Raw genomic sequence first — 23,767 nt, 5'->3', positions numbered from 1 at the left:
ACAGTTTCCATCAGGCCTCTTGTTTCCTCAGGCCAATTGTTTGACACCTCTGCTCATGTCAATTATTCTACCTTTACAGGTAAGCAACTAGTCTCACGTGGCCATCCTTCCAAAGCCCTGCTCTAGTAAACAACTATGCCTGGGCCATACCATAGTGACCTGTTACGCATGTTTGACTTTGACCTGTTCAGCTTCATGGCGCTAAAAGTTAGAAATCCATAAGAATTGCATAGCAGTGCAGGCTGTCGTCAGATAAGATGGAAATGGTCAAAACACGATCGACGCCGACATCACGTCACTGCAGTACCTGATAAATACGTGGTTGAGAGTACTTTCAGACCACCGCAGGCTGACTTGAGAAAAATTATGTTTTCGAGTAGCGCAATTTGCATCCTCTTCAGTTCTTCTACAGGAGCGCATCGGTTTGGACCCAGTACACCTCCCACCCTCCCTCACGTACTGACTTTGAACTGGCTCCTCCTATACGGGTTAAATGCCGTTCAGTTATTCAATTTAATGCAGTCATGATAGAGGAACTCTAGAGTTTATTAACTTTATTGTAGTAAATATTTCCAAGTATTGTAACCTGTTAATTCGCGGAGCCACAGTTATGAAGACAATACTTGCTGCCTACCCCGGTGTCCTAAAAGGTAAGAGATGCGCCCCAATGAAAAAATGCACTGTTTGCATGCAGACTTCAAACATCATATTCCCTGAGCGTTTTTTAGAAATGCATCCCCTTCATGATATTCCAAATCCTATTGTATTGACGTTTAATTCGTTTTCGTGAGCTGTAGAAGCAGCTTGCTATACGTTCTGAAATGACTGAGGACTATGGCAGCCCAAACATAATCAGAAGTTTGTTGTGGATGCTATAGTTTCGTGTAAGCAATAGTTTTCATATTTCGTAACTTCCATTTTGTAAATAGTGACTGACCCCCTTATTTGTTTGACAACTCTGTGTGATCAAATGGTCACGTAGGTCACAACATTTACGTCATTTAGCAGACGCTCTTATCCAGAGCGACTTACAAATTGGTGCATTCATCATTTTAGTCATTAGCAGACGCTCTTATCCAGAGCGATTTACAGTAGTGAATGCATACATTTCATGTCATTTCATACACTTTTTTTCTTGTGCTGGCCACCCGTGGGAATCGAACCCACAACCCTGGTATTGCAAACACCATGCTCTACCAACTGAGCTACAGGGAAGGCATCTATGTGCTTTCTATTGATACTCTGTGTAGGGAAACCTTTTGGGATTAAGGGATTAAGTAACTATAGGCTCTTGTCTAGAAATTACCACACATTGTCATGTGAGCCATTTGTTCTGAAATACACAGATACTCAACAGATAAGTATGTGTACTGTATGTGTGAGTGTGTGATGAAGAGTGTATCTGGGCACAGTGGTTTTCATACATTGCTTATATATTTTTGTGTGTTTACGGGTCTGATCTGTGAAGGCAGAGAAGTGAAAATAGTACACCAGGGGCAAGTTTAGTACGAAAACATGAACGTTGAAGATAGAAATATCATGAATAGACCTGATTCTACATGCCAGAGAGGCAAGTTTGTTCAACATAATCTATTTCTATCTGCAACGTTCCACAACGTTGTGCCCTTCTGCTGCCCGATTCACTGTGTAGTACACTAGTTCACATCATGTCCCTGACCCTCTGAGGCTGATCCTACCCAGTAGCCCTGACTGAAAGCATCATTGACTTAATGTGAGAGTGTGGGCCAGAGTGCAGAATGGCCAATGTTTGTTTTACAGCATGACAGTGTTATTTAGTCTTTCAAGATGGGATTATGTGGCTGTGTTGTCCTGTGGCATGGGGAGGATCTGTTGATCAGGCACTATGAGTTTAGGTAGATTTAGCACAGTCCCCTTAGTGGCTCTCTCTTATGCTGTGGACTGGTCTGTCACGGTCACTTCTACATGTAGCTGTCTGGACTGTGGCTCTGCTGCATCTCTATAGCGACTGCAGTGGCGGAGGGAATTTGACGTGACATGTGGTGTTTATTGCTTGTGCTGTTTCAACACAGATCTTTGTAAGGCATGTCTCAAGTCTATAATCTAATTTCCCTTGTTCATGTGTGTTTCTGTGGTTGACAGACTGAAAACCTGGGAAAAGGTTGATGACAGTTTCATTATTTTATCTCTTTAGTCTTCTTGCTGACTCCCTCGAGACTGTCTGTGACTTAATCCATTGATGTGGTTCTTATGTACTGTACAGTATGACTCATTTATGACCCTGTCAATCTCCTTTAGGCACCGGCTGCAGCATCCTCTCCGCCCTGCAGGACCTACCCTCTGCTCCTTGGCCTGCACTCCGATCCAAGATGGAGAAACACCTTCAGGTCATCTCAGTTCTGCAGTGGGTCATCAGCTTCCTCGCCATGGGTGAGTGTGCGATTGTCTCTCCGTGTGGCTCTAACCAGTAGTGGCTGAAGGATATAGTGACCTGTGACCTTACAAGGAGATCAAGCCCGTAAACTCTCTCCCCCTCACGCTTTTTTACTACTAGAGATATTATTTGAGAATAGCTTTTTCACTGGTGGGCCATATACAGTGCCTTCATAATGTAGGCATGCCCTTTGATTTATTCCACATTTTGTTGTGTTACAGCCTGAATTCAAAATTGATTAAATATAAAAATGCTCACCCATCTACACACAATACCCCATAAGGACAAAGTGAAAACATGTTTTAGAAATTTTGGCAAATTCATTGATAATGAAATACAGAAATATCTCATTTACATATAGTAAGTATTCACACCCCTGAGTCAATACTTTGTAGAAGAACCTTTGGCAGCGATTACAGCTGTGAGTGTTTCTGGCTAAGTCTCTAAAGCCTTGTTCACACTGCAGGCCTTAATGCTCAAATCAGTTTTGTTTTTCAAATCCGTTTTGGACTACCAACTGTCCAAACAGCAAGTTACATGTGACCAAATCAGATTTATTTGTGTGTGTTCAGACAGCAGTCATTTGCTGACACAGCTATGCTAGTTGTCATAGTAATGACGGGTGTGTTTGCAGGGGTGTAGGCTGATTGGTGGTTGTGCTCATGCTTCATATCACTGTAGCAAGCCTGCCATGGATGTTTTCCACTTGCTTTGATTGGTCAAAATCATAGGGTAAGAACACTGTTAAAGCCTCAAAGGATAACATCCAACTTTCAAAACGAGTCCTAGCTAGGTAGCTGTCTAGCTTTCTAGCACATTCACTAATTTGTTTGTAAACAATTAACAAGCTAGTTAGCGACCACATGTTCTTGTCAAACTGTCAACGGTAGTTAGCAAGCAACAAGATATGCCAAATAACAGTCTAAAAACCACTTGAGGGCAAATAAATCAGATTTGAGCGTTCAGACAAGTCACATGGCCAAGAATCAGATTTGTGTCTGACTTCAAACCACCTATGAAGGTGGTTTGAAATGTAGCTTGAAATATCTGATTCCATGTGCTTTTTGGCTGTTCAGAATACAGGAAAAATAACAAATAAATATAAATTATGCAAATAAATAGGCTTTGAGTCACTTCAAACTGCCAATGTGAACATGGCTTAAAAGCTGTTCACACCTGGATTGTGCAACATTTGCCTATTATTTTTTCCAAAATTCTTCAAGCTCTGTCAAATAAGATTCTTGCCATGGATTTTCAAGTAGATTTAAGTTAGTTTTAACTCGGCCTCTCAGGAACCTTCAATGTCTTCTTGGTAAGCAACTCCAGTGTAGATTTGGCCTTGTGTTTTAGGTTATTGTCCTACTGAAAGGTGAATTCATCTTCCAGTGTCTGGTGGAAAGCAGACTGAACCAGGTTTTACTCTAGGATTTTGCCTGTGCTTAGCGCCATTCCATTTATGTTTTATCCTGAAAAACTCCCCAGTCCTTAACGATTACAAGCATATCCATAACATGATGCAGCCACCACTATGATTGAAAATATGGAGAGTGGTACTCAGTAATGTGTTGCAATGGATTTGCCCCAAACATAACACTTTGTGTTCAGGACAAAAAGGTAATTGCTTTGCCACATTTTTTGCAGTATTACTTAGTACCTTGTTGCAAACAGGATGCATGTTTTGGAATATTTTTATTCTGTACAGGCTTCCTTCTTTCCACTCTGTCAATTAGGTTAGTATTGTGGAGTAACTAAAATATTGTTAATCCATCCTCTGTTTTTTCCTATCACAGCCATTAAAGTCTGTAACTGTTTTAAAGCAACCATTGGCCTCATGGTGAAATACCTGAGTGGTTTCCTTCCTCTCCGGCAACTGAGTTAGGAAGGACGCCTGTATCTTTGTAGTGACTGTGTATTGATACACCATCTAAAGTGTAATTAATAACTTGCTCAAAGGGATATTCAATGTCTGCTTTTTTTATTTCTACCAATATGTGCCCTTCTTTGCAAGGCATTGGAAAACCTCCCTGGTCTTTGTTTTTGAATCTGTGTTTGAAATTAATTGCTCGACTGAGAGACCTTACAGATAATTGTATGTGTGGGGTAAAGAGATGAGGTAGTTCTAAAAAAATGATTGTGTCCTTGAGTGTGTCCATGCAACTTATTATATGACGTGTTAAGCATATTTTTACTTCTGAATTTATTTAGGCTTGCCATAACAAAGGGGTTTAATACTTATTGGCTGAAGACATTTCAGCATTTCATTTGTATTTAATTTGTTAACATTTCTGATAACATAATTCCACTTTGACAATATGGGGTATTGTGTGTAGGCAAGTGACAAAAAATCTAAATGTAATTAATTTCAAATTCAGGCTGTAACACAACAAAATGTGGAAAAAGTTAAGGGGTATGAATACTTTCTGAAGGCACTTAAATGTAATGTCGGGCCTCATGGAAACCGCAACTTTGTCAGTAAACTTTACAAATGTTGACAAAACAAAATATGCTAGACAAGGTGGGATCTTTTTGTGTCAGTAAAATTAATTCTGCAAGAAATGACGGTGGAAACACCTCTATGCGCAACTATTGATATAATAAAGTGGTATGCCTGATGACCGACAACGATGAGACAGCCTATAGGGAGGAGTTCAGAGACCTGGCCGTGTGGTGCCCTGGATAACAACCTCTCCCTCAACGTGATCAAGACAAAGGAGGTTCTTTATTCGTTCAACTAGGCAAGTCAGTTAAGAACAAATTCTTATTTATAATGACGGCCGACCAGGGAAGAAGCAGAACGACAGATTTTTACCTTGTCAGCTCAGGGATTCAATCCAGCAACCTTTTGGTTACTTGCCCAAGATGATTGTGGACTACAAGAAAAGGAGGACCGAGCACGCCCCCATTCTCATCGACGGGGCTGCAGTAGAACAGGTTGAGAGCTTCAAGTTCCTTGGTGTCCACATCACCAAGAAACTATCATGGTCCAAACACACTAAGAGAGTCGTGAAGAGGGCACGACAAAGCCTATTCCCCCTCAGGAGACTGAAAAGATTTGGCATGGGTCCTCAGATCCTCAAAAGGTTCTACAGCTGCACCATCAAGAGCATCCTGATTGGTTGCATCACTGCCTGGTATGGCAACTGCTCGGCTTCCGACCGCAAGGCACTACAGAGGGTAGTGTGTACGGCCCAGTACATCACTGGGGTCAAGCTTCGTGCCATCCAGGACCTCTATACCAGTCGGTGTCAGAGGAAGGCCCTAACAATTGTCAAAGACTCCAGCCACTCTAGTCATAGATTGTTCTCTCTGCTACCGCATGGCAAGCGGTACCGGAGCGCCAAGTCTAGGTCCAAAATGCTTCTTATTAACAGCTTCTACCCCAAAGCCATAAGACTCCTGAACATCTAATCAAATGGCTACCCAGACTAGTTGCATTGCCCCCCTCCTTTTTACACTGTTGCTACTCTGTTTATTATCTATGCATAGTCACTTTAACTCTACCTACATGTACATATTACCTCAATTACCTCGACTAACCTGTGCCCCTGCACATTGAAACTGTACCAGTAGCCCCATGTATATACCCTCACTAATGTTATTTTACTGCTGCTCTTTAATTATTTACTTTTCAATTTTTTACTTAACACTTATTTTTCTTAAAAGTGCATTATTGGTTAAAGGCTTGTAAGTAAGCATTTTACTGTAAGGTCTACACCTGTTGTATTTGGCGCATGTGACAAATCAAATTTTATTTGATTTGGAATAACCATCATATCGAAGTAATCTTGGAGTCACACGATGACATGGTGTGTGCTCCTCCCACTCGGGAAACCATTTAGTTTATTAGGCTACCGAGGTCAAGGCTAGAAGTATTCCAGCTTTTGTCAGATTAACGTTGAAACTAGGTTTGTTTTGTGCATTTTAGCCAACCGTAGCCCTTTTCCTAACCTTAACCTAATTCTTCTAACCTGCTACGTTAATTATCCTAACCAGGTGCGTAAGTTATCCTAACCTGCTAAAAAAATAAAATCTGATGTTAATTTGACAAAAGCTGCATCCCTTCTAGCCATAACCGGCTACAGATGAAATAAGTTATGATGAACTTCACAGGTTGGTGAAAGTGCATGGTATGAGCTTGATGCTCCTTTCCAATAATTATTCTTATTCTGGTGACATGATGATCGATGCTTGACTGACGTTTGACAAATACAAATATTCTCACTCTTATCCATAATAATCTCATCGTGTATCTGTGAGCTGTTGGCTAGAGAGCATGTACCAAGACCTTTCTAGGCCTAATTAACTACCTAACTTATCCGTAGAGTAGAAAATGCAATGGAAACACATTGAATATTACATTTGTATTTGGTACATGAAAACTTAAGAGAAAGCGTACATTTTGTGTGCACTACGTCATCACCCACTGAATTGTATCTGCAACAAGTCAGTTTGGAACACCGGTGGTAGGAAAATGCACATATTTTCTTTTTGCAGATTTTAGAATATTCACGACTATCTTTCGCCAATTGGATGGAAAACTGGCTAGTAAGGTAGTAAGGTACTTAAATGTTACTCAGAAATGATTTGTATTGAGATAAAAACAGTTGCATTGGACCTTTAATGAAGTGTGGTACAGTGCAGGTGCTGAATGCCTCTTCCTCTGCTCTCTCCCCTATCATTTCCTACCCCATAGGTGCCGCTGGCACTGTGCTCTTAATCTACATGTTCTGCACAGACCTCTGGGTGATCGCTGCCATGTACACTGCCTGGCTCATCTTCGACTGGAACACCCCCAAACAAGGCAAGTACCGCAGCCCTGGGATTTGAACTTGCAACATTTTGGTTACTGGCTTAACCTCAAGGCTATCGCTGCCCTATTGTAATTAAACGCAGTGCCCTAAATAGGAAATGGGTGTCATTTCAGACGCAGTGTTTTGTGTCTGTGACCATAGGGAGCTGTATGGGAAATTGGGTAATTGTCACCCAGGTACTGTTGATGTAAATGATTCAGTATGTGTGTTACATTATTCAGGATGTGGGTTATAGTCTGACTGGAGATCTTTACCTCTGCCTTCTCAGGTGGCAGGAGGTCCTCTTGGGTGAGGAACTGGACCATGTGGACTTACTTCAGAGACTACTTCCCCATCAGGGTGAGTGGAAAGGAATAGGCTTAACATTTAAAGGAAACCTGTAGTGTGTGTTTGTGCGTGAATGTGCGGGTCTCTCTGGGTCTGCGTGTGTGTGTGCAATGTGTGTTGGGGTGTGAAGTCAGATAATTAAGATCGCTATCAACCTGGAAATGTGTGATAGAATACATGTATATGTTTTTGTGTTCAGCAGCACTGCCTGTACAGATGATACAATTAGCTTTTTCTGGTCAGATACAAAGTTAAAGATCATCAATATTGTTATTGATTATGGTGTATCCCAGTAACAGTATCCTATTAGCACAGGCATGAAGATGGTGTTATCTGTGACTGTATCCAGTATCAGCTGGAGGTTCCATGCTGTTCCTTGTCCCTTGTGATAATGCTTTAAAGGAGTTGACTTCGGTTGGAAGGATAGACTTTGCCCCACATGATAGGAGAAAGCTCTTTGATTAGTTTGTTTTCCATTTGTATTATTTTGCTCCTCTGCACCTGGAGATTGTTGGGAGACACACACTGAGGAGAGAGAGGATGGATATACGCTGGTTTATAGGCCATCAGCCTTGACAGAAATCACAGTGGGAGAAGTTAAGGTTAAGCAATGTGAAATGCAGGTGATTTGACTTAGTTTGTTCAAGTGGAAATAAAATCGGATTCTCACGAAACTGACACTTGACAAAAAAAGGGGTACAAAATAAACATTTTCCACCATAATTCCTCTTGGATTAGAATCTGTATTTATCTATTTCATAATTATTGTTATGTTTATTGATGAGATATTATGCATTTTACCACAATTTCCACAACTACCAACACAAAAATTATCATTACCACAACAGCCTTCGAAGTCTATAAAAGTACTAAACAAATACATTGCTAATATGTTTTGACATTGCTCACCTAATGAAAAGGCTTGAGTTAAACAACACGGAAAAGAAATATATTAAACATTTTATTATAAAAAAACCTTTTCAGAATCTATTTTTTGTCATAATTACTTGGATAAACATGTTATTTTTATGTACACATATTTGTATTAAGAACAAAAGGCACACGATCAGATTAAGCTAAAATGACTAAAATCAAAATTTTATGTTTCCTAATATTTCCTAAATATTAGTGCATTATGGTAATGATAACCAGGTTTTGGAGATAATGCATTTTTCAGTAATGAGTTTTGCCATTGAAAAACTGTACTGAGATTTAGTAACCTAACACATCAGCAAACTGTGTCAATTGGTAATCCCAGATGATTTGCATAATACAAATCATTGATCTTAATGCAATCGAGTAAAATACCCCTTTAGCATAAGTACTGTAATTAAAAAAAAAATAATAATTTCTCCAAGGTAATTACAGGTAATATTAGTGTATTTGGACCAGTGTTGGGGGTAGCACGTTTACATTTACGGAGAACACCTCTGATCTCTGCCATTGATCGCTTCTGTGATAGTAAAGCCCATAGAGGGCTTCACCATCTAGTGGAAAGTGTGCCCTCTAGATATTCATTTCTATGCAACCAGCACTAGCGGCTAGAGAAAAATATTTTGAATGGAAAGAAAGGACATCTGTACAGAGTTGAGCTTATATTAGGCTGTGCAACATAATGTACATTTCATAGGATGACACATACTGTAAAGGTTAAAGGGATTTTCTATTCATATTTTTAATTCGTCTAACTTTCCCAGGGAACTTCTGACAGCTATCAGACCCTCAGAAAATAATTTCCCCGATCCAAATTATCCATGCATGCAGCTATAGAAATGCGATTTATGCTCCTCATCCAATTTGTGATTTTACATTTTTTTACAATACTAAACATCCACAAACATCCACAACATCACCCCTGCCCAGGTGGGTCTGGGCGCCGTATCACTCTCCACCACATGGTGTGATTTGGATAGGTATAATATCCTAATATTACGTTTTTAGTTTAAACATTAGAAACGTGTATGAATAAATTACCAACAGTTTTATTGTTTTACAGGCTGCCTTCCTCCAGCGAGCGAGCAGTACCAACCTGTTCAATGTGATAATGCTATCATTTCAGACAATAGAAAAGTTATATTTGCATCAAAAAGCTTTGTCGAATCCTAATTTTGTATGCCTATTCTAATAGATTATACATTATCATAACGCATTGTATAGAGACAGCATTCAATTGCATGATCAGTGCCCTGGCACGTATGGCTGCCGTGTTGTGGATTATCAATTTGGACATGTGCTGTCAAGCCAAAAGAGGAGAAATGGAAATATTGATTTCGATGGTTGACATTACAGAAAGGAAGGTCGATATTTTCTTGTCTCGTTAAGGGATTCAAACAACAGTTCTTGTACAGCCTACATTTCACATAAATGTTGTCTTGCGTCGTGGAGGGGCATGGCCCTGGTGGACTCTCGAATAGTCTTTTGCGCAAATGTAGGCCTGCTCCAAATTCAGAGATAATTACATCAATGAATACATCGGCCTTTTATTAGGAAATAAAATATGAGCTTGTGACCAAGGTCTTTCTGATCCGGTTGAAATATTGAATTAATTATTGAATTAGTGAGATTACATATTAGTAGCCTATCTTTGGTAGAGAGAGCGCGGCTCGCTCCCTCCGACAGTTGAGATTTTTTTATGAAAGTAATGAAAAGTAATAAACGTGTTACTTTCCACGCAAAGTAATATTGTAACGTGTTACACGTAATTTGGTTTCCGTATGTTTGATTCCATTCCAGCCATTACAATGAGCCCGTCCTCCTATAGCTCCTCCCACCAGCCGCCACTGATTTAATGAGTTTTTCCCAATTTGACCTTTTTAGTCATTTCGGTAATGAGAAGGTCAAGTGTCTTAAAGGGGATGTTTGAGTATAAGATCCTCATTCTGAAGGCATATAAGTGAATACATTCAATGAACTTGTGCTCATCTAAGGACTACTCCTCTAGATGATGTATCATAGGTGAATAAAACATTAAAACAATTATTGGAGTTCTTACAGAAACTCGAAATAGTGTTACGTAATGAGAAATGTCCACAGACATTGTGTTTTTAGATATTAAATATTATAGTTTAATGGAAACTTAAACTACTATAACTACATCAACATTTTGTTTTATTCAAATAGTTAGGTTTTTCTATAAAAAAATTATACAATGACCTGAGAAATCCAGATTAATTTCGGTAATAAGAATTGGGGTGAAAATGTATAAAATTCTGATGGGAAATGTATTTAAAATAAGACACTGTGCCATAAACTAGGCAGAATGATAGTTGATTGTTGCAGAAGCGTCATGGTTTTCTAACTCAATTTGCTACTGCCATGGTGACAATAATTATTGGTATTTAACATACCCCATATCGTCTCTTTTAGATCACAAATAGGGGCGGCAGGTAGCCTAGTGGTAAGAGCGTTGGGCCAGTCACCAAAAGGTTGCTGGATCGAATCCCCAAGCTGACAAGGTAAAAATCTGTCGTTCTACCCCTGAGCAAGGCAGTTAACCCACTGTTCCCCCGGCGCCGAAGACGTGGTTAAAACCTCCTACAGGATTGGTGGGTCCCCCGCGGGACGGTTGAGCTAACGTAGGCTAATGTGATTAGCATGAGGTTGTAAATAACAAGAACATTTCCCAGGACATAGACATATATAATATTGGCAGAAAGCTTAAATTCTTGTTAATCTAACTGCATTGTCCAATTTACCGTAGCTATTACAGTGAGCGTGCACAGTTATGAATTTGTAAATATATTAATAAACCAGTTATGCACATTTGGGCAGTCTTGACACAACATTTTTAACAGAAAGGCAATGGTTCATTGGATCAGTCTAAAACTTTGCACATGCACTGCTGCCATCTAGTGGCCAAATCTAAATTGTGCCTGGGCTGTAATAATACATTATGGCCATTCTCTTGCATTTCAAAGATGTTACAAAAAAAAAAAACATGTTTTTTTTCTTTGTATTGTCTTTTACCAGATTTAATGTGTTATATTCTCCTACATTAATTTAACATTTCCACAAACTTCAAAGTGTTTCCTTTCAAATGGTATCAGGAATATGCATATCCTTGCTTCAGGTCCTGAGCTACAGGCAAATAGATTTGGGTATGTCATTTTAGACGAAAATTGAAAAAAAGAGTCCGATCCTTAAGAGGTTTTTAAGGCAGCCCCCCGCACCTCTCTGATTCAGAGAGGTGCGGAAGACACATTTCAGTTAATGGCATTCAGTTGTACAACTGACTAGGTATCCCCCTTTCCAATATAATATGTAAACTCATGCTAAACCTATGCTAAACTCTTGGTCTCTTGGTATCCTGACAGAGCAACATATTTTTACCGTTCATATTTTTTGGCAAGTTCCTCTTGTGTTTTCTCTCACTGCCCTCCTGACCAAGGCTTGAATCAACTGAGTTGTTTGTATGCCTTTACACTTCTCAGTAATATCAATGAACCAACGGTATTCACATTACATCCGCTATGTTTAATCCTCCTTCAGTTCAATCCGTTCAGCTGATTGATTTAATGGTGAATGAGCATGACTATTTTTAAAATGGAGCATTCTTGAAACATTAACCTGACAATCATTTTTTACCATACAATCCTTTTCACTTATAAATAGAAAGTATAGTCAAAGGCTCTTAAGTAAAACCAGAGCTTTGATACTGTTAGTGTTACCTGTTAAGAATCAAGGTGAAAGGTTATCTTAACTATTAATAATTGAGTCCTGATATGACTAACAGCCAGGGGAAATCAAGAGTGTGTGTATTGTCTCTTGAACTTTGACCCTGCTCGTGATCCATATGTTGGACTCCGACAGTTTCTTTAAATTCAGTTAAAGGCTTTGGTTTTTCCATTTATGTTTTGAGGTTGGACTTGAGCACGTATAGCACCGATTGGTGTTACCTCATTAGTCAGAATGTGTTACACCTATGCTGGCTTGTCCATCTCGTTAGTAGGAAGGTGTTTCAGCTGTGCTGGCCCAGGTGCTATTTTTTTAAGAGTGACTGGCTCCAGTTGTCTTTAGTGATGTGGAGGGTCAATGCCTTTAGTTGGCGCTCCCGATTTGATTTCTAGAAAAACATTGTTTTGTCTGATTTCCCTGTTTTCATTTTGCTCCACCTTTATGGTTTACTTCCTGTCTTTAAGTTTGGTGTGGATTTTTATTTTGTTTGCCTCTTAGTGGATGCTCATGATGGGTGTCTTAGGTCCCAGTTGTTGTTGCTATGCAACTTTCAGTGGACACCCCCATGAGTGCCTTTTTAAAACCCCACCTGTTTTGTTTTGGTTGTTGTCAGTGACTCTTTGTTAGTTCCCTGTTTCGTTTGAGTGATGTTTTTGGTTTTCTTGCTTGGGAACGTAACAACTTCTTGCTTGGGAACGTGTGTTCAGCCCCCTCCTGTAATCCCTTTTCACCCATGACTGCGTGGCCACACGTCTCCAACTCAATCATCAAGTTTGCTGATGACACAACAGTGATAGGCCTGATTACCAACAATGATGAGACAGCCTACAGGGAGGAGGTGAGAGCCCTGGCGGAGTGGTGCCAGGAAAATAACTTCTTCCTCAACATCAACAAAGCTAAGGAGCTGATCGTGGACTATAGGAGACAGCAGAGAGAGCACGCCCCTATGAGCATGCCCCTATCCACATCGACGGGCCCCCACACCCTGTTCACCTCCCACCATCTACAAGGAGGAGACAGTACAGTTGCATCAAAGCTGGGACCAAGAGACTGAGCAACAGCTTCTATCTACAGGCCATTAGACTGTTAAACAGTCACCACTAGTCAGCCTACACCCAGTACCTTGCCCTGAACCTTAATCACTGTTCTAGCCGGCTACCACACGGTACTCTACTTTGCACTTTAGAGACTGCTGCCCTATGTATATAGTCATTGAATACTTGTCACTAATGTTTACTCTCTTCATGTGTATATACTGTATTCTAGTCATGGCTCATGTACACAGTACCAGTCAAAAGTTTGGACACCTACTCATTCAAGGGTATTTCTTTATTTTACTATTTTCTACATTGTAGAATAATAATGAAGACATCAAAACTATGAAAGAACACATGGAATCATGTAGTAACCAAAAATGTTTTAAACAAATAAAAATATATTTTATATTCTTCGAAGTAGCCACCCTTTGCCTTGATGACAGCTTTGCACACTCTAGAAACACAAGCATTTTGTTGCACCTGCGATTACAGTACAGTAATTCTTTGAGTTGGAATCAAAGATTGTTTATTGCTGGTTGTGGAGTTAAGGGGCTGTGGTTTTCTGACCCAAGGATGTGCTGTATGCCAGGTATTCGCAGAGATCTGTACCCATTACGTAATTCACCTAGCAGCATCCTGTTTCAGATGAAGGGTTGCTTACCTTGTCTAGCTTGTGCAGCTAATGGAGTTGAACGCCAGTTAGTAGACATGCCTGGCTGGCAGCAGCGTGAGTGTGTCAGTGCATCCAGGGACAGTAACTATTACATCTTGAGGGTCAGCAAGGTCTCCTCTCTTCCATTTCTTCTACTTACTGTGCGCATGTTGTAAACGCCACCTGTTTTCATATCACCAAATGGTAATCTCTTTACATCTACCATGCTATCACTGTGGAAACCTTACAGATGGTCTTTGATAATCTGATAATGTGGTTATGCAATGGGCCTTGTTTGATTAGAGTCCTGTGTACACATCTCTTTGGATCTGTGTGTATATCCTCTGTGCCCTTTCAATTTCTTCCATAAGCGTGGCATTGGGGCACCCGCTTCACTGAAGACACAATTCGTCTCTCACCGTTATGGAGCCTACGCTCTCCTTCTCATACTCGAAACAACTTTTAAGAATATTGAAGCTCTGTAATGGGACTGCTGTACACAATAGGGGAAACGTGCACATGAACATCCCAGACACAGAATACTGTTTGTTGCCTGTAATTATTTTATTACTTGAGCGTAAATATGTCATATCAGGGCTAAACTGATAAGCTGTCCCAATTTCATGGAAATATCCTAATACTTATAGTACAATGCACAGGTAAATGGCCTTTAACTTCTTGAGACAAGTAATAAAAATAACAATGTTATCATATCTGCACAACTGAATTGGCTTAATTTTGTGCAGATTCTCTGACCTGTTAAATTGCTTAACAAACACTCTGTAGTTATATTTTGCTTAATGTGATAGTAACCACCATGTCTCTTTGTCATCCTGTTTACCAGCTCATCAAGACACACAACCTGCTGCCCAGCCGAAACTACATCTTTGGCTACCACCCCCATGGGATCTTCTCTTTTGGAGCCTTCTGTAACTTCGGAACAGAGGCCACCGGCTTCTCTAAGAAGTTCCCGGGCATCAAGCCTTCCCTGGCCACCCTGGCTGGAAACTTCCGGATGCCAGTCTTTAGAGACTATCTCATGTCTGGAGGTGAGATGGTTTCTCTGAGTTTTGTCCCTCTGTACTCAGTAAACTGCTGATACCAGCCCTGTATCTACCGACTCTAATCTGGTAGAACTCTGAGCTTTGTCCTATTTCCCAATGTAGACTAAACAGCCCCTGTGCCTGCCAAACTGTATTTGCTGATGTCACTATTGTAAAGAGCTGCTTCAGTCAACCTGCGCTGTTAGCTTATCTTCATTTCAAAGGTTTCTTTTGCTCAACATCCACTAACAATGTTTTTGTGCTCAAACAGTGTTGATTTCTCTTCAAATGTGTTCTCCACTGCAAACACACTGACTTGTTTGGTCTTTGGGCCCCATGTGTGATAATTGAGCCTAACCCCATCCTCTTCCATGTGTCAGGTATCTGCCCAGTGAACCGTAACTCCATTGACTACCTCCTCTCTCAGAATGGAACTGGCAATGCAGTGGTCATTGTTGTCGGGGGAGCAGCTGAATCTTTGAACTGTGCGCCAGGAAAGAATTCTGTCACCCTGAATAACCGCAAGGGCTTTGTGAGGTTGGCCCTCCAGCAAGGGTGAGTTTAGAGCACAAACCTCCCGGCCACACATACACCATCCTGACAGGCGCACCTTCCGTTCACACACACACCTCTCAGTTACACGCATCAACTGATCAGACTACATGTTTTGATGTGAGACCTTACTGGGCCAGCACAGACACTGGTGTCATTATGACCAATTTGATGGAATAGAGAGAGTTGGCTCAACAATAGGTTTGATTGGCACATAAAACATACTTTCACATGTGGTAATTGGTCCTCAAGTGCTCAGAGCTCCTCCTGACATGCAGTACTGTACACAGACACCGGGTCAAGGCCAAAGGACAGGCTCCATCAGCTTGTGACTCAGAACAAGTTGAGAATAATATATAATATACACTGAACAAAAATATATAAACGCAACATGTCAAATTTTGGTCCCATGTTTCATGAGCTGAAATAAAAGATCCCAGAAATGTTCCATACACACAATTAACTTATTTCTCTCAAATTCGTTGGACAAATTTGTTTACATCCCTGCTAGTGAGCATTTCTCCTTTGCCAAGATAATCCAGCCACCTGACAGGTGTGGCATATCAATAAGCTGATTCAACAGCATGATCAATACACAGGTGCACCTTGTGCTGGGGACAATAAAAATCCACTCCCATAGGGCGGGCACAATTGACCCAGCGTCATCCGGGTTAGAGGAGAGTTTGGCTGGGGTAGGCCGTCATTGTAAAATAATAATTTGTTCTTAACTGACTTGCCTAGTTAAATAAAGGTTAAATCATTTTTTATTTTTTTAAGTTACCTTTAACAGACAACACGATACCACAGATGTCTCAAATTTTGAGGGCGTGTGCAATTGGCATACTGACTGCGGGAATGTCCAATAGAGCTGTTGCCAGAGATTTGAATGTTCATTTTTCCCCCATAAACCACCTCTAACATAATTTTTGAGAATATGGCAGTACATTTAAACTGCCTCACAACCGCAGACCGCGTGTATGGCATCGTGTGGGCAAGCAGATTGTTGATGTCAACGTTGTGAACCGAGTGCACCATGGTGGCGTTAGGGTTATGGTATGGGCAGGCGTAAGCTACGGACAATGAATACAATTGCATTTTATCTATGGTAATATGAATGCACAGAGATACCGTGACGAGATCCTGAGGCCCATTGTCGTGCCATTCACCCTCCGCTATGCAAGGGAGATGTGCCACACTGCATGAGGCAAATGGTGGGGTCACACCAGATACTGACTGGTTTTTCGGATTTTTAGTTATCTGTGACCAACAGATGCATATCTTTATTCCCAGTCATGTGAAATCCATAGATTAGGGTCTCATGAATTTATTTCCATTGACTGATTTCCTTATATGAACTGTAACTCAGTAAAATCTTTGAAATTGTTGCATTTATATTTTTGTTCAGTGTAATGTATGCCATTTATCAGACGCTTTATCCCAAGCGACTTAGTCATGAATCGAACCCACTATCCTGGTGTTGCAAGCGCCATGCTTTACCAACTGAGCTACTGAAAACAAAGTCTGGGTAAACTGGTGTAGGTGAGCTGGCATAAACCACATGGTTTAGTAGCCCATCATTCAGTGATCAGATATCTGTTACGGCCTATGAGTAACTTCAGGAGACTATTGTAAACCCCCTCTCTCTGTCAGGTCTGACCTGGTACCAGTCTACTCCTTTGGGGAGAACGATGTGTACAAACAGGTGATCTTCGAGGAGAGAACCTGGTGGCGGCTGGCTCAAAAGCGATTGCAGAAGATTATTGGTTTTGCTCCCTGTCTGTTCCATGGCTGTGGCTTCTTCTCCTCCGACTCCTGGGGAATGGTGCCTTACAACAAACCCATCACCACCATCGGTAAGTAAAACCCTCTCCAAGACCCTACTGACAGTCTCACTAGGGTTGCAAAGCCACCGGTAATTTAACACATTTTACCGGAATCTATCGTAACTTTGCTAATTTATACTTGAATAACTTTTGAAAAATGTATTCATATTCTAGTATTAATATATTACATCTGTCTCCATATTGTCCATGAGTTTCTAGTAGATAGACCATATGGTTCAATAGCCTCATTCATGAAAAAAGCATTTCATCAACATTATTTTCAATTAATTCACAACTGACACCAGTTTGACACCAAAACATGAACAAATACATGTTTACATAGTAAAAAAGTGTGTAAAAGATATATATAGGATATTTCATGCTATAATCCTCATATTAAAAACAGTGGTGTTCTCTTAGTTGATGGTTTATATTTAGGATAATGTTTTACAGCTTTGTCATTCGATTTTTCTATCATCTTACTTCATTATTTCATATATTTGACATGTGATTAGTCCACACAGAGGGCCAGAGATGATTACAGACGACCTGTGATAATCGGAAGTACCCAAAAGAGCCTCTAGATGTCTTGTGATAGATTAACATAAAATCCTTGAAAGATACCAAAATTCTGGTAGTTTACTGGTAAACTTAGATTTCCAGTTGTTTACCCTCCCTTTTCAATCCCATCTCTTACAGGCATTTAGTGCTTGTTGACTTAGTTTCTGTTAGGGATTCAGTCTTAGGATGGTCTGTAAGTATAATTTCAATGATCGGACTGTTATGGTTACTACCAAGCCGTTGAGCTACTCTAGTTCCTCTGTGTTAACAGAACCATCCACCCAGTCAATATTTACTCTCCCCTGCATCAAGGCCGTATTAATGTTTAACACTACAGCTCATCAAACTACGTATTTCCAATATGTTAAATGTTTTTTAAAGTTGATTTTGGGGATATAGATTTTTACATGTTTATTTCTCTTAGTGGGTGAACCGATCACAGTGCCAAAGATTGAGCAGCCTCCTCGGGATATGGTGGATCTGTACCATGCCATGTACATCAATTCCCTCACGAGCCTCTTTGACAAGTATAAGACCCGCTTCGGCCTGAAGGAGAGTGACATCCTGCACATCCATTGAGAAAGGGTCAGCTGTGGCAGCTGTCTGTTCAGCCCTGCCCCTCCATTCACGTGCCTGGCTCTGATTGATTGTCTCTGGAATTCAATCGATATACATAAAGCTGTGTCTATATAAACCCACCGCGCTCTCAGCATCACTCACGTCGGTCCTTCACTCAGGATGAAAATGGCAGGTCACCTTACTATTCTCTCTGACCTAGTCACTGTCAATGGCAAAGTTGACTAACTTCCGTTTATTGAATATTTCATTGAGTGTATGACACATCTATAGATGTGTTCCATGACAGAAAAGATGAGGGAGTATAGTTAAGGTATGATCCCTTGCAGTGGAACTCCCACTAGGTGGCACTAGAAGGTTACACAAGACACACACAAGCACCATCTTTGTTTCCTCCATGCATCCATGTAATTTTCACTGAGAATATGCCTGTACAAAGAATGTGTTAAGTGGTAAAAGGTAAATATAGGATGATGTTTTGAGACCTTACATTTTTTGTTGTTGCTAAATGCACAAACAATGCAATTGTAAGGGTGTTGCCTCACTGAGATGTTGATGGTGTGGTTTATTGAGCCAAAGAGCTGATTGGTGTCCCCTCCCCACACATGAACACTTCATTGAAACTTGAAAGTGAAGGAATTCTATTGAATGGATTTAGATTGTGCATATTGGTAATGCAATCTGATTGTGTGATAGCACTAAGTATTAATTGTATTTTGTAAATAAGAACATTTTCAATGAAAATTAATATATTGATGCACTTTTTGTATTTGTGACAACCCTCTGAGGTATTTCTCTAAAACATGCCTTTGAAAGAGTCCTATGTCAAATTTGCCAATTTCTAAGAGAATCACTATGGTGCTTTTGTCATTTAACCTTGACCTGTGTTTTAGTTTTCTTGTACATTTCTCCACATGAGTGTATTGACTGGGTTGCAGAGTGTTACCTAGTGCATTGAGGCCCCATGTACTGTAGTGATGGTGATGTAAGAACAATTTCAGGGTGAAGAACATTTCTTCCCCTACACAGAGGGCAGATTACTGATGAATGAAATTAAGAGATTGCAAAGCATATGCCTTATTTTAAAAACTACAACTCAAACCTCTTAGGGGCTTCCACTCAATTGAGTAAAATGGCAAAGGGGTTGCTATCACAGATTTGAAATAGAGTATAAAAGTCACAAACTCCCCTAGTAATTACCAAGAAGTGTTTGAGAGAAATCATTTTTTCATATTGGGCATATCAAGTCCATTATCCAGCCAATGATCCTAGGTGCAGAAATGTATGTATGTTGTATATTATGCAAGATAAAAGGACTACGAGATTTCACCTCATGGCAAAATAATTGAGATTGGTGAGAAATAGTGTGTCATTCAAAATGTAATTTCTTCTAGCTTCATCGGTGACTTTTTGCAAAGAGCAGTGAACATCCCGCTCTCCTAATTCATGTACAATAAATACAGCAATAAATAGCAGCCAATGCATTTTTATTTTGTGAATGAATGGCTTCATCACAGTCTATTTAAATGAAACTTCTTTATGTTTCCAGAATACAACTTGTACATGTCTGTTAACTATTTTTCAGTCCCACCGCGACATCACAATGCCAGAATGTAATTTTGCTGAAGCGATAAAATAAGGCATTTGTAGATATAATCACAAATACACCAAATGTCCTAGGGTTGGGGGAACTATACATTGATGCATGCACACAACTCATCAAGTGATAGAAAACATCAAAATGTTCTCTTAAAACACATTCCATGGCTTTTTTACGCACTCCGGTTACTACAAAGACCCCTAATTCCAGATTAAGATCATCCAATGATACTTGATTTACTGTCTGATAATCCCCTACTGTCACTCTACATCACAACATAAGAGTTGAGTAGGTCCATTTCTTGTATGTGAGTGATGTTCATGAAAACATCTTTGCATATTTTGTGAGATCAAAAATGTAAATAGATGCACAAACAATGAGTGATTTAATTAATGACAAATAGGCTACTGCTCAACTGTAATTTTGTCATGTGTCATTTAGTTTTCTACCTCTAATTACTTGAAAAGGAAATAGTTGGCCTTTGTAAAATGTATTGCGAAAGAGATGCCATGCTGTTCAAAGACTAGGGGGTTTTCTTGCTTGGACAAAAGACTGTCCTCTATCCACTTTCCTCCGTGACCCGGAAACCGTGGTTGAGTGGTCAAGGAGTGTGTCAATTCATTACTAGGCAAATGGAAGTGTCCTCCCCTCCTCGATAGCCACCTTCCATCGAGGATACTCGTGTATACTACCACAGAAGAGCTTTGAAATCTACCACACTCCCCCTTCTTCTTCTGGATTGTGTTGGCGGATTGCATTCAATTTAAGGTGCATACACCGTTACCTACTGTACTGGAGTGTGAGGACATTCATTGCCTACCTACATGAAATTCTTTGTGATACAGTACTATACAATTGGGGAAAAGGAAAAATGACCCTGCCAACTATTAGCCCTCTAAAAAAACAAAAAACAAACACACCACCTCATTCCACTATTTACCCCATCTAATCCTACTCCAGACCAACAGTATTTCTCTGCCATTGCCACCACATCCTCTATTTTCTATGACTTTCAATCCATTTCTGCAGTACAATTGACAACCATAGCTATGAATGGCAAGAAACCTACCTTACTGAAGCACATATTCTTCCCAGTCTCTGCCTACTCACAGGAATCCTCTCAGGATCCCTCAACCTGTACCCATCTTCCTCTCCCACTCTCTTCACTGCTTCAGCACAACCTCAACCTGCCTTTCTCTCACCGGACACGGTGAGAGAAAGGGCACCCCCACAACTTTCTCCACTGAAACTACACATTCTTTCGTCTCACGCCCTCCTGCACACTTCGCACATCTAGGACTCTCCCTCCTACATACTGCTTAATGCCACCCCCGTTCACTCCTTTCAATGGTGCCCTGCTCCGGAGAGCAAAGCAAGCCACATTTATTTTCCCTAATCGTGTGATCTGGAGCGCCCACTCCCTCTGGGTTGAAGAAACACAATAAATCATCACTAGTCCATTCCTAGTTACTTTCACCAACTCAACAGTCCCCAACCTCTTCTCCACCCAAACCACATATGGATCAGCCAAAATGCAAGGATCCATTCTCTCCACAAATCTTACTCACACTGGGCCAGAATCATCCTTTATATCCTCGGACCGAGGCCTGACCTTGAAGGTCCTCATTGCAGGAACTTCATCCACACTCTCATCTGGTTCCATCTCTGAGCTACTTACTGGAACATGTATCCCTCTTTTTGCACTTGATGCTAACCTTCCTCTCCACACAGCTTCCCTCTACATTCAATTTCTTCTCAACAGTCATCACTGCACCTGCCACCACATCTAATTCATCCTCACTCTCATCTCTCTCTATTTCCTCAAGTTCTTCCAAATGTTCTGTGAAATCCCTCGTTATTCCCTCATAACCATTTCCACTGTTCTCCTTTTTTTCCTTGTCCATTATCTTCTGTCACCAGATCTTTCAGAAGGCCTGTGTAATCCCCCACTTCATGTTTATTCATAATATGCTCCACTTTCTTGCTTATTTCCTTTTCTGCCATCTTCTCCAATCACTCCCATTCTCCAAACATTTCTCCCTTTGCAACTTCTCCAAAGAAACCCCAGTTAGTGTCTATGAAAGGGCAAAATACTCGCTCCCGACTCTACTCGCCTTTTCTTTGTTTCTTTTTGGACAGAGCCTCTCATCATTGACCTTCTCATTCGCTTCGGCAGCCTACCACACCCCCTTTGAATACATTTTGTTATGTCTGAGAAAAATATTGCTAGTTTAAAAACAATATGTTATTGTTTTATTTATAAAATGTCTTGCAAAACTGACTTACTTTGTTTTGATCACTTTACACATTTATTTTGGGATCCACCCCTGTAAACATAATTTGCCTAATGGCGCACGAGTGGAGAAGTACCATCTCATTTCAAGCAAGCGCATTTCCATCCACGTTCACTCTCCTCGCCAACTTCTCCTCGACTGAGGAGAGAGGACACAGGAGGCAAGAAAATCTAATCGATAAAAGGTTATTAACTGTTGAATTGATACTGTTTCTAGTCATGTGATGCTGCCACCTTGTGCAAGTTTGAAGGCTAGGTTGATTGGTGCTTTATTATGTGATTGCTGGAGGTCATACAATAGAGTACCACAGTATGAGTCATAATTCCCATAAAACCTAGAAGTCAGAAATGGTTCCAATTGTTTTTTTTACCATACATTTTTCCCATAGGAGATTTTAGAAACACTTAAAATAAAGGCTGTGTTTTGTGTAGGCTTACCCTTGCGTGACTATTGATAACTGTGTAAATCTCTCTCGCACAAGGTGACTTTTATCAATGTATTCACCAGTATTTACCCCCAACAACTTAAATGCTAATTAACTGCTAATGTGGCTATCATAAAGAACTACAAATGCCATGATGATCTGGACAAGACTGCCAAATCGAGGCAAAGAAAATAATCTCCTGATTAACTATGTAATTAATTAATAAATTGGCAACATTACTTTAAATATACCTGTTAGCAAAGGTGCCAGCTAGAGATGATGTGCAGGAGGTTGCAGAGATTTGTAGTCTTGTATCTACTTTGATGTTAATAAGCATCTTCGAATCTGAGCATAAATAGAGGCTCCACTCCACTTTTTTGTATGGTGTGAGAGTGTTGGATTTAGTCAGCAAAAAATGTGATTGCTAAGTGAGGCTTATTTGATTGAATATAAGTTAAGTAATGTTTAGTTTGTTACGAATGTGTGATATAAGTGGACACGTGGCATCTAGGCAACTTTGAGAAAAACAATTTCATATCAGTTGCTTCTGTTGTTTACATGCTTATCTGCCCTCTCATTGGCTAGAATGTTCCCACCTGATCTCGCCTGTCCCTGCTTGCCTTTCCACCTTTGTGACAACCAGCTTGTTTGACATTGCAGGCGACTGCCGACTGACTGATCTACACATCATTTTGCACCATAAATAACTACTCATTATTATTTGTAGATCAGTCAGTCAGTCAACATTTACCCACAATGCATCATGGATTTTATGCTCTTGAACACTACCAACTACTACCATTGTAGAGGCTTCTTAACAGCTTTTACCCACAAGCCATACGACTCCTGAATATCTAGTTAAATGGCTACCCAGACTATTCACATTGCAGACTGTGGTCTATTTTGGTTTAGTTATACAAATATTTGTTGTCACCATCAGCGAAGTATACATCATTGGTCACCATACATAAACACCCACT

The 23,767-nt window shown here is 40.3% G+C and overlaps 1 protein-coding gene across 3 annotated transcripts; it reads left to right on the top strand.

Annotated features, from left to right (window-relative positions):
• The first annotated feature begins 329 nt into the window (after positions 1-329).
• LOC106603538 (diacylglycerol O-acyltransferase 2) lies at positions 330-19,944 on the top strand. 3 transcript variants are annotated; one of them, XM_014197366.2, is made up of 8 exons: positions 330-650; positions 2,278-2,409; positions 7,107-7,214; positions 7,493-7,563; positions 14,759-14,963; positions 15,338-15,512; positions 17,160-17,362; positions 18,318-19,944. In XM_014197366.2, exons 1-8 carry the CDS (start codon positions 611-613, stop codon positions 18,470-18,472), a joined length of 1,089 nt encoding a protein of 362 aa, XP_014052841.2. In that variant the 5' UTR covers positions 330-610; the 3' UTR covers positions 18,473-19,944. The 3 variants fall into 3 exon arrangements, with proteins under 3 accessions (XP_014052841.2, XP_014052842.2, XP_014052843.2); XM_014197367.2 differs by lacking the exon at positions 330-650 and adding an exon at positions 1,845-2,057; XM_014197368.2 differs by lacking the exon at positions 330-650 and adding an exon at positions 1,846-2,062.
• The last annotated feature ends 3,823 nt before the right edge of the window (positions 19,945-23,767 follow it).

The sequence above is a fragment of the Salmo salar genome, chromosome ssa04, assembly GCF_905237065.1.
Source record: "Salmo salar chromosome ssa04, Ssal_v3.1, whole genome shotgun sequence".
Taxonomy (NCBI): Eukaryota; Metazoa; Chordata; class Actinopteri; order Salmoniformes; family Salmonidae; genus Salmo; species Salmo salar.
This window is presented reverse-complemented; position numbering and strand designations above follow the sequence as displayed.

What these genes read in the sequence shown, in the direction of transcription:
- LOC106603538 (XM_014197366.2), top strand. Translation starts at nt 611, where the DNA reads ATGAAGACAATACTTGCTGCCTACCCCGGTGTCCTAAAAG. An exon ending in CTACCCCGGTGTCCTAAAAG is followed by an intron (nt 651 to 2,277) that starts GTAAGAGATGCG and finishes AATCTCCTTTAG; the next exon opens with GCACCGGCTGCAGCATCCTC. An exon ending in CATCAGCTTCCTCGCCATGG is followed by an intron (nt 2,410 to 7,106) that starts GTGAGTGTGCGA and finishes CCTACCCCATAG; the next exon opens with GTGCCGCTGGCACTGTGCTC.